This window comes from Zea mays, chromosome 1, assembly GCF_902167145.1.
Source record: "Zea mays cultivar B73 chromosome 1, Zm-B73-REFERENCE-NAM-5.0, whole genome shotgun sequence".
NCBI classification, from domain to species: domain Eukaryota; kingdom Viridiplantae; phylum Streptophyta; class Magnoliopsida; order Poales; family Poaceae; genus Zea; species Zea mays.
Genome location: NC_050096.1, coordinates 238,924,068 through 238,935,577, shown reverse-complemented (window position 1 = coordinate 238,935,577; position 11,510 = coordinate 238,924,068). Strand labels below are relative to the sequence as shown.

Below are 11,510 nucleotides of genomic sequence, written 5' to 3'. Positions count from 1 at the left end.
AAGTGCCTTCCTCAATGGACCAATCAAGGAAGAGGTATATGTTGAGCAACCTCCCGACTTTGAAGATAGTGAGTATCCTAATCACGTGTATAAACTCTCTAAGGCGCTTTATGGGCTCAAGCAAGCCCCAAGAGCATGGTATGAATGCCTAAGAGATTTTCTTATCACTAATGGCTTCAAAGTCAGAAAGGCCGATCCTACTTTATTTACTAAAACCCTTGACAATGATTTGTTTGTATGCCAAATTTATGTTGATGATATTATATTTGGGTCTACTAATGAATCTACATGTGAGGAATTTAGTAGGATCATGACACAGAAATTCGAGATGTCGATGATGGGGGAGTTGAAGTACTTCTTAGGATTTCAAGTGAAGCAACTCCAAGAAGGCACCTTCATTAGCCAAACGAAGTATATTCAAGACATTCTAAACAAGTTTGGGATGAAGGAATCCAAACCCATCAAGACACCCATGGGAACCAATGGGCATCTCGACCTCGACACGGGAGGTAAATCCGTCGATCAAAAGGTATACTGGTCGATGATAGGCTCTTTACTCTATTTATGTGCATCTCGACCGCACATTATGCTTTCCATATGCATGTGTGCAAGATTCCAAGCCGACCCTAAGGAAGCTCACCTTACGGTCGTAAAACGAATCTTGAGATATTTAGTTTATACTCCTAAGTTTGGGCTTTGGTACCCTCGGTGATCCACATTTGATTTAATTGGTTATTCGGATGCTGATTGGGCGGGGTGTAAAATTAATAGAAAGAGCACTTCGGGGACTTGCCAGTTCTTGGGAAGGTCTCTGGTGTCTTGGGCTTCAAAGAAGCAAAATTCTGTGGCTCTTTCTACCGCCGAAGCTGAGTATATTGTCGCAGGCCATTGTTGCGCACAATTGCTTTGGATGAGGCAAACCCTTAGGGACTATGGTTACAAATTAACCAAGGTTCCTCTTCTATGTGATAATGAGAGTGCAATCCGCATGGCAGATAATCCCGTTGAACACAGTCGCACTAAACACATAGCCATTCGGTATCATTTTCTTAGGGATCACCAACAAAAGGGAGATATCGAGATTTCATATATTAACACCAAGGAACAATTAGCCGATATCTTTACCAAGCCACTAGATGAACAAACATTTAACAAACTTAGCCATGAGCTAAATATTCTTGGTTCTCGAAATTTCTTTTGATATTTTGCACACATAGCTCATTCATATACCTTTGATCATGTCTCTTTTATATGCTATGACTAATGAGTTTTTCAAGTATATTTCAAACCAAGTCATAGATTGAAAGGGAATTGGAGTCTTCGGCAAAATAAAAGGCTTCCACTCCACTCCATCAAATTACTCACCCTTCGCCGTCGCTCCGAGCAACTCTCCATCTTTGGTATAATCTTCACTCATATTTTGTTCGCCAAAAGGGGAGAAAGTAGTTAGAAGGGCTTATATTTCACTCAAAGTATCCGTTTTTGGCGATTCATGCCAAAGTGGGAGAAAGTATTAGCCCAAAGCAAAAGGACCGCACCACCACCAATTTTCAAAATTTGAGTTAAGAAAAGGTTTTGAAATGATAGATTTTCTCAATTGGTATCCTATTTTTGATAGAATTTCAAATTGGAACACCCTCTTCAAAAACTAATATCTAAAACCCTCTTGAATACTAAGAGGAGGATTTCATTGAGGGGGAGTTTTGTTTAGTCAAAGGAAAAGCATTTGATACGGGGGGAGAAAATCTCAAAACTTGAAAATGCTTCTCAAAATCTCATTCATTTACCTTTGACTATTTGCAAAAAGACTTTGAAAAGAATTTACAAAAGAATTTGCAAAAACAAAACATGTGGTGCAAGCGTGGTCCAAAATGTTAAAAATATAAAGAAACAATCCATGCATATCTTATGAAAATATATTGGTTTCATTCCAAGCAACCTTTGCACTTACAATTATGCAAACTAGTTCAATTATGCACTTCTATATTTTGCTTTGGTTTGTGTTGGCATCAATCACCAAAAAGAGGAAGATTGAAAGGGAAATAGGCTTACACCTTTTCCTAAATTGATTTTGGTGGTTGAATTGCCCAACACAAATAATTGGACTAACTAGTTTGCTCTAGTCTATAAGTTTTACAGGTGCCAAAGGTTCACAATAAACCAATAAAAATACCAAGAAAGGGTTCAAACAAAGAGAGCAAAAGACAACCCAAAGGCACCCTGGTCTGGCGCACCGGACTGTCCGGTGTGCCACCGGATAGTGTCCGGTGCACCAGGGAACTCGAAGCTGAACTTGCCACCTTCGAGAAAATGGGAGGCCGCTCCGCTATAATTCACCGGACTGTCCGGTGTGCCAGCGGAGCAACGACTACTTCGCGCCAACGGTCGACTGCAACCGCATTCAATGCGCTACAGTGCGCGCCAGAGTCAGAGCACGCGCAGTTGGCGCACCGGACAGTCTACAGAACCTGTCTGGTGCACCACCGGACAGCCCAGAGGCCCCACCAGTCAGAGCTCCAACGGTCAGAACCCAACGGCCTGCTGACGTGGCTGGCGCATCAGACAGTGTCCGGTGGCGCACCGGACTGTCCGGTGCGCCATGCGACAACAGCCCTCCAACGGCCACATTTTGGTGGTTGGGGCTATAAATACCCCAACCACCCCACATTCAATGGCATCCAAGTTTTCCACCTTCAACACATTACAAGAGCTATAGCATTCAATTCTAGACACAATCAAAGAGATCAAATCCTCTCCCAAGTCCGGAATCACTCCAAATCAAATAGTGACTAGAGAGAACGACATTTGTGTTCATTTGAGCTCTTGCGCTTGGATTGCTTCTTTTCTTTCTCATTCTTTCTTGTGATCAAACTCAATTGTAACCGAGGCAAGAGACATCAATTATATGGTGGTCCTTGCGGGAACTTTGTGTTCCGTTTGATTAAGAAGAGAAGCTCACTCGGTCTAAGTGACCGTTTGAGAGAGGGAAAGGGTTGAAAGAGACCTGGTCTTTGTGACCACCTCAACGGGGAGTAGGTTTGCGAGAACCGAACCTTGGTAAAACAAACCCTTGTGTCTCACTCTTTATATTGCTTGCGATTTGTTTTCACCCTCTCTCTCGGACTCGTTTATATTTCTAACGCTAACCCGGCTTATAGTTGTGCTTAAGTTTATAAATTTCAGATTCGCCCTATTCACCCCCCCTCTAGGCGACTTTCAACCGCCATATCAGCGGAGTTGTTATTAGTGTCTGCGCAAGTTGTCAAATGACTACCACATGTAGAGTTAGATTAGGTGATTTGAATGATCTGGTGATGCCAGAGAAGTTAGACATAAAGTCACATATAAAATCCTTCAAAAATAGTTTCACAGTTCATGTGAGATTCTTCGTTGTGTTCAATAAGATGTCATCTACATGTTTTGTTTCTGTTTACGAAGTATATGACCCGTGCTGGGATGCCCGCCTTCTAGTGACACTAACAATGTATTGGTTATTAGAAAAAGTGAGATATTGATGTCGATGATAATATATGTGTTCGTTTTTATATAATCGTGCACTAAGGTGTCGTTTGGTTTACATATTTGTAACGTAATGGGTAACTGATAAACTTAAATCATGTTTGTTTAAGTCCAACCGTAATCCAATATCATACAAAAAAATTGATATCGTCATATTCAAACTTGTTACCACTATTACTCAAATGTAAACCATTACCATTTACGTCGCATTTCGTGAACCAAAGAACACCTAAATTCTTAATGAAAAAAGTATGTACCGTCGCAACGCACGGGCATCGTACTGGTATAACGACTACGACGGGTAGCAAAAACAACTCCATAATCTGAGCCGCCCAATGATGATCCAACGTCTCACGTGGTCAAAACAGACAAGTCGGCATTGTCGGAAGAAACTCGACGCTAGCTTTGGCGGGCGACACCAACAACACATCTTGGATCACCGCCATAGCTAGACGACAGGAGGCAACGGCTAGCGGAACTGGAAAGCCTAGAATACAGCACCAACATAGCAATACGTCTGTAGCAAGCATACATAGTTTGCAAGAACTGGTTGGCGCTGCCCTGCAACTATTAACCAAATCAATTAAACATTTGTTTTTTATAAAAACTTATGAAGCATTAATAAAATTATCTCTAATTTTTACACAAATATTCTACTATCTAAACCAACATACACAAATATTTGCATGGCAAACTTGTAATCTAGACTAATATAGGTTTAGATTTCTCATAATTTTATATTTCTTAGAAAATTCTGAAAATATTTGTATATATAAGTTTAGCTAAGAGAAGGTCTGTGTAAAAATTGGAGATTATTTTTCTATTGTTTGATAGGTGTTTCAAAAAAACAAATATAAACTTAATTTAGTTAGTAATAAGAAGAAAGAACACTTAGCTTGCATAATAAAATCAACAAAAAAATTAGTAGTTTAGTAATTGTATTGTTTGGCTCTAGTAAATTTCTTTAGCCTAATAAGATAATAAATAAATCAGGGACAAAATATTAAGCTATTTTATGTAGTTTTTTAGTAATTAAACTGTTACTTCACAAATTACAAGAAAATTTGGGCAAATATAATATATAATTATAGATTTATGTGTAAAATTGCACAAAATACAGACACTAGTAGAAGACAGAATTGAAAAAACAAAACTGGTGTGATTTATATCAGTGTCACGTCATCAAAACCGTCAACTAAAAACTTAAGAGGTTATTTATTCGATTTTGTATAGGTGAGAGGGTTAAACAATCGGTTTTGAAGGTGAGAGGATTAAGTAGACCTCCCTTTAAAGGTTAGGTGTTATGTAAACTTATTTCTTTGATTAAATAGGGAAAATGCCCCAAAAGTATAATGTGCGCGGTCGCGTGGAGGATTCAAATTTCAAACCCACGCTCTAGTAGAACCAGAGGTCGTTGTTATGTAGTGAATATAAACTATTTTTTGAAAACACGCAAAAAAATATAATCCTTTATGTTAGGCAGGACCACGATATCATCAAATAGGTTGTGTCTAAGATTAGTCCACCAGACATAATCTATTTAGCCATTTATATTTTCATGGTATTTAAAAAACCAAAAAATTCTTATTAACCATAAAATCAGAAAAGTCCTAGTTGGGACACGATCACACGACAGTCGAGCAGGGGTGGGAATTTGGTTTTAACCGATAGTTCGGTTCGGTATATTTGGTATTCCAAAATTTCGGTGTTGAGGTTTCTGAAACCGATCGGTGCGTGGCGAAACCAAAAACCGAGCAGTTCGGTATCGGTGATTTTATTCGGTATTCAGTGACCACAGAACTTGAATCAAGTTTCAATGAACACAAAACAAAAACAATAGCCGCGGACACTAGGCGTTTTCATTAGTCGGCACAAATCAGAAGCTAACAAAATCAAGAACTACACCTATTAAGAAGCTAGCACCTGCACTCACCGTTTAAGTAGCTAGCAAAAGAGGAGATTGAAACCCACGTGGTGCAGCGAGACGAGAGGCATCCTGTGAGTGATGCACGAGAGCCGATAGACACCCACAGCCACACACGATGACACGACACGATCCACCTGGCCGTTGCGTTACACGCCGCGCCGCACACATCAGTGTCATACTGTCATCACCCGTGCCTGTGTCTCACCAGCCCACTTTCCCCAGTACTCTACTCACCCACCCACTCACGGACTCATCTACTGAGCAGCGCGGTGGGCATCCGAGCGAGAGGGCGAGCGCGGAAGGATCGGAATTCCGAAGGTTGGGCATGGAGGCGAGCGGCGAGAAGGCTGCGGTGGTGCGACGGCTGATGGAGGCGAAGGAGGTGTCCGGGAAGACCTTCTCGGGAATCGCCGCCGAGACGGGTCTCACCAACGTCTACGTGGCGCAGCTGCTGCGGCGCCAGGCGCAGCTCAAGGCCGACACGGTGCCCGCGCTGAGGGCGGCCCTGCCCACGCTCACGGACGACCTCATCGAACTCATGATGCAGCCGCCCTTCCGGTCCTACCACCCCAACATCGTCCACGAGCCCGCCATTTACAGGTGCGCGGCGCCCCCCCCATCCCCTTTGCAAACGACGACGGGGGGCAATTTGCTTTCCCCCAATCTGAATCGGAACGTGACTCGTCAGGCGAGCGTAGCGAAATCTTGTTTGTTTAATTGGCTACACCAAGCGCTTGGGGTCTAGTTAGCAAGGGATATATTTGTTCTCCAGGAATATTGCGGTTTAGTGCAGTTTGACGTTTGAATAACTCTGACTCAATCTCAAGTATTTGGGCACAGCTTTCCTATGTTTAAACAGAGACTTTTGGCATTTCAGAAGACTGGTTTGGATTAAAGACGAGAGAAGCAAAAAAAAAAAAAAGCATGACAACAAAATGTGCTTTGCTTAAAACTCTTGCTCTATAGGTATAGTCTTAAGATGTTCTCCCTATTGAGTTAAGAATTACTGAATTAATGTAAAAGAATGTATGAAGTCCATAATCCACATACTAGGTAACTCCTAGGCTTAAGATAATGGCTCATATCCTTGGTTTGGAATGTTCAGATTCTGCAGGTTTGCATGTTGAGCTTGGCGGTCTTCAATATTGTTCTTTTCGACAGCCTGATAACTAGAAACTGGTTCCAAATTGTAGTTCACTTTGGCCTTTTCAGGTTTAGGAATTAGGATAACTTATTAACTTTAACCAAATTTACAGGAAAATACACCAATATGTACAACATCAAATTTTGTGTCGTTAAGAGGGCTGTTTGGTTCCCAGCCATTGGCTCTGTTTTGGACTGCATAATCCCACCGTGTTCCGTGTTATGCAGTAGCCAAGCTGCGGTGGCTGAGCGGTACGTAAAATCACATCCATAGTTCATTCTCACGGTGTGTGCGCTGCTGTGGCCTGTGGTGGCGATAATTGAAGAGACCGCGTGGCGTTTGGTGGCGATTTGTTCGGCTGCCACCTTGGGCTTCGTGGTCTCAAACAGAGCCATAATTTGCCATTAATAACCTTAGGCAAGTGTGGGTGTGGCAAGCCACAAAACATGTCGGTAGAAAATTTGGAGCCGTACTTTGCCATGTGTAAGCAAATCTTGCCACACGTTTTTACTCTACGACATGTGGAGTACAAAAACCTTATAATCTTACCTAAGGTTAATTGTCAACCAAATACTTGCAGATTCAGTCAAACTTGCCTAAGGGCTTGTTCGGTTATTTTCAATCCATATGGATTGGAGGGGATTGATACGGATTGGAGGAGATTTTAACTTACTAGGGATTAAAACCCCTCAATCCATATGGATTGGGGTAGAACCAAACAAGCCCTAAGGTGAATTACGACAAAGTGTGGTTGGCAACCAAACACCCCCAAAATTCTCCATGAAATATATTCTAAAAGTGCTTTTATTTGAACCTATTGATGTCATATAATTTTCTAAAAACCTGGTCAAAGTTAATGATCTTTGACTTAGGAAAAAGCCAAAGTGAACTATAATTCGAACGGAGGGAGTAGCTTTTATCCAGAGCTTTGTTAGTTTATTTCAGTTTATCAGCACTAACAAGATATTAGAATAACCTTTTTGTCAACATTGTTACTATATGTTGCTCACAGATTGAATGAAGCTGTTATGCATTTTGGAGAGAGCATCAAGGAAATCATCAATGAGGAGTTTGGTGATGGAATGTAAGAGATACCAGTGCTTCATTTATGCATAAATTCCTGTTCCTGGTAATCTGGCATGAACTATTATGTGATATAGTTAGTAAATCCATTAGTTATGATTATGAACGGATAATCCTTTAAAAATATGGACACCTGGATTCACATTTGAGATTGTTTTTGTGCTATATGCTGTTGCTGTGATGTTCACTTGTACTTGTAGACACTTGTTAGGACCTGGAATGCTTTGAATTTTGTGCAGCTTTATTTAAGCCTGAGCCTGACGAAGCCTCTGTAACCACACACTTGAAAAGGTCCAGCTTGCAAGTATATTAGTGTGGAAAACTGGAAATCCTGTCCATGAAGCTCCATTGAATATTTTTCTAAAAAAAATTGAATCGTATTTGCTAAAATGGTGTTATCATATTACCATTGCTTCTTATTGCAGCATGTCAGCCATAGACTTCTATTGTTCAGTTGACAAGGTTGAAGGGGCCGACGGAAAAGATCGTGTGGTGGTCACATTTGATGGGAAGTATCTACCTTACACTGAACAGGTCCGTGTCTTCTTCCTGTTTTTTCAGCTGCCACTCTGTTACTTGTTAGCTCATGGTGCTGAACTGCTGAACTGCATCTGCTTGCTAGCCATATAATACCAAACATATAGTTCTTTTCAGACAGTTAGTGTGTACGCTACCAGTTGAAGTTGTACCAAATAAATAATCCATGAATGGGTTGGCAGGGTAGTGATTTAATTAGAATAGTCAACAATATATGTCGATAATATTATCACCTGACTAGCCCATATGAACACATACTGATGCCGTTTCACATCTGCAGAAATCTGAACATATGATGTCTAGGCCAACCCGCAAGACATCTTGATGTGGCTGGTGAGGAGGAGAAACATGATCGTAGTGGTTGGTATCGGGCTCAGCAAGGATCGAGCATGCCATTTTCTTTGTGTAGTCCAAATCATCAACACAATAAACAGACCTATATTGATGATAACTGTCAAAAGGAACATTAAAGTCAATGTTCTACCTGGCATGATTGCTGGACTGTATTGGATGATGCTGAGATAAAAAGAGAGAAAAAGTGAAACAAACTGGATTCAAATTCATTTTTTTCTCTATATCGTGTACATTCCCGGACCCTGAGAGCTGATTTGGTGACCCGGGATCCCGAGAGGATTGGAGGGGGTTGAGGGGGAAATTAGTTCATTTCCCCCTCAATCCCCTCCAATCCTCCCGTGATCCTCTTGTCACCAAATCAACTCTAAAGGATATCGTTTCCATAAACATGAAATTACCACATCACCTATAGTTGCTTTCTTTCATCAGACTTTTAGAGTTCATTCTTTAAATTTGGTGGCATTGACTTCATTCCTCATATTAGTACTAACTAATTATGATTCCTCATATTAGTACTAACTAATTACAAGGAACTAACATATAGCTCGTGCTAACGCTATGATTTTGAGGAGTCAACGACAACAGCGGCGAAGGGAAATGATGGTAGCGTGAGGGACGTGATGGTAGCGTGAGGGACGGCGAGGTCGCAGGGAAGGGGGGAGGCAGGGAGTGACCGGATCACGAGAGAGTGGGAGGGATAAATGATGAGAGATGATCCAAATAACAGTATAACACTGACCATCAGATTTGAGTAAGTGGGAACAGAGTTGTCTAGAGATTTGAACTGTTACTTTTAATGGTGTGTAAAATATGGATGCAATATATTGAGTGTGTTTTGCAAAGTTTAAACCGGTGGATTATATAGTGGTATATGAGGTTGTGATGGATCAACTCATTCATTCCACAAACCACAAAAAATAATGAGTGAGAAGAAGATGATGGACTAGCTCATTCCTCAAATCAAACACCCTATTAGAGTTTAAACTGATTTCAACGGTTCTCTCTCCTAAATCCTCCAATCCATATTTTCTATTTGTATTTAAATACATTCCCCTAAAGGCCGTTTGGATTCCTTCATTTTAAAAGAATTAAAATCTACTTAATAGAGTAGGCTATGTTATTTAAAATTTGGCATTCCTCACCTTTCTAAAGTTTGGATATAATTCTATCTCAAATGCACAGGATAAGCGGTGAAAATCAATTTTATATATCGCTAGTCTATATTTCTACCATGCAACTTACGTTCTTCGGCTCACTCCACTATAGTAGAAATATAGCACATAAATATCTCTCATATAACTATCAATAGTATATATGTTCTATATAAAACTATATTAGTTTAATTAATCTATGCCTAAATTCCAATTATTAGAATAGAATTCAATTCCAAGCATCCAAACTACGCGTCAAAGATACCCCTATTTCTCCAACAATTCTAACTATTCGGTCCCTATACATGGTAACTCATCTATTTGACATTTTTATATCATTTTTTAAAAGTTTAAAAATTATGTAATATTTATAGTACCGTAATACATATTTCTATTAGGTAATAAAGCTTAAAAAATTAGTTTCACAGGTAAAAGTAGTGAATAACGAAAGGAGAAAATCCATACGAGTGAGGAACCTCTCTCCTCCATGCAGCGTGGCACCGAGGGATCTTGTTGGAGAGCAAGAGGGAGGTAGAGCGTACATCCTCCAGCTGGCAGGAGAGAGATGGACTGATGGAGCATCTTAAACCTTCTTTGGAATGCAAGAATTTTAGAAAAATCATATAAAATTTCACATTAATCAATTTATTTTCGCAGAAAAAACACAGAAATTTTTTTCTCAAAGTTGGAAGTATGGAACCTCTAAGCTATCAGTAACCATCGTTGTGGTTGTTTTTTAAATAATAGAATAAAAATAAGGTCTCGGCCTCTACGCCATCCAAGATAGCGTACACCGCGTATCGATACATCCAAAGAGCGCTTAGGCTCACAAACAGACTCATAAACCAAGTTTACCAAAGACAGCTAGACGTAGGGATGAAAACGGTACGGGAAAATCCCGTCCCGTCCCGTTCCGAGTACCGGTTTTTTGGATCGTTTTCGTATACTTCGGTTTTTTCGGTTTCGGTACGAAAACCGGTAGATTGTCTTCGGTAACGGTATCGAAAACGAGCAGACTGTTTTTTCGTTCGTTTTTGCGGTTACTGTAACGCCCCGAATTTTGCAGTTGAATTTTTTTTCTTTTCTTTACTCGCCAAAATTCGGGCGTTACCTTTCTTTTTCTTTTTCCCTCGCTAAACCTTGACCTTTTCCAAAGTTCTAGCGGGATTCGGTTTGGAATTCCCGTACGTATAAAAACCCTAAATACTTTATGTTGTTTGATGCACCATGCCGAACCTTGCATTTCTTTTGATTGCTTTGAAAGTGCAAATGCATTCATGTAGAAAGATCGGATTTCGAAAATGTTTTCTTTCTCTTTTCTTTCTCTTTTCTCTCTCTCTTTCTCTCTCTTTTTTTTTTCTCTCTCTCCCGCGCCGTGGGCCGACCCCGGCCGGCCCAGCCGCCCCCTGGCGCCCCCCTCTTGGGCCTAGTAGGCCCAGCCGCCCCCCCCCCTCTTTCCCTTATCCCCTAACCCTCTCCCTCTCCCCCCTCATTTTCTCCCTCCCCACCCAAGCCGCCGCCCCCTACCCGCCCCCTGCCCTAGCCGCCGCCCCTGCCTAGGCCGCCGCCCCTCCCCGTCGCCGTTCGGCCGCCCCGCTCGGCCGCCCCGTCCCCGTCGCCGGTGAGCCCCCCCCCCCTCTTTCCCTTATCCCCTAACCCTCTCCCTCTCCCCCCTCATTTTCTCCCTCCCCACCCAAGCCGCCGCCCCCTACCCGCCCCCTGCCCTAGCCGCCGCCCCTGCCTAGGCCGCCGCCCCTCCCCGTCGCCGTTCGGCCGCCCCGCTCGGCCGCCCCGT

The 11,510-nt window shown here is 41.7% G+C and overlaps 1 protein-coding gene across 1 annotated transcript; it reads left to right on the top strand.

Annotated features, from left to right (window-relative positions):
- Positions 1 to 5,529: 5,529 nt before the first annotated feature.
- On the top strand, positions 5,530 to 8,784 carry LOC100284448 (Cyanate hydratase). The gene is made up of 4 exons (NM_001157343.3): positions 5,530 to 6,046; positions 7,603 to 7,674; positions 8,099 to 8,207; positions 8,491 to 8,784. The coding sequence occupies exons 1-4, from the start codon at positions 5,772 to 5,774 to the stop codon at positions 8,533 to 8,535; spliced, it is 501 nt and encodes a 166-aa protein (NP_001150815.1). The 5' UTR covers positions 5,530 to 5,771; the 3' UTR covers positions 8,536 to 8,784.
- The last annotated feature ends 2,726 nt before the right edge of the window (positions 8,785 to 11,510 follow it).

Coding starts and splice junctions, on each gene's coding strand:
- LOC100284448 (NM_001157343.3), top strand. CDS start 5,772: ATGGAGGCGAGCGGCGAGAAGGCTGCGGTGGTGCGACGGCTGATGGAG. Junction 6,047..7,602: donor CACGAGCCCGCCATTTACAG/GTGCGCGGCGCC, acceptor TGTTGCTCACAG/ATTGAATGAAGCTGTTATGC. Junction 8,208..8,490: donor ATCTACCTTACACTGAACAG/GTCCGTGTCTTC, acceptor TCACATCTGCAG/AAATCTGAACATATGATGTC.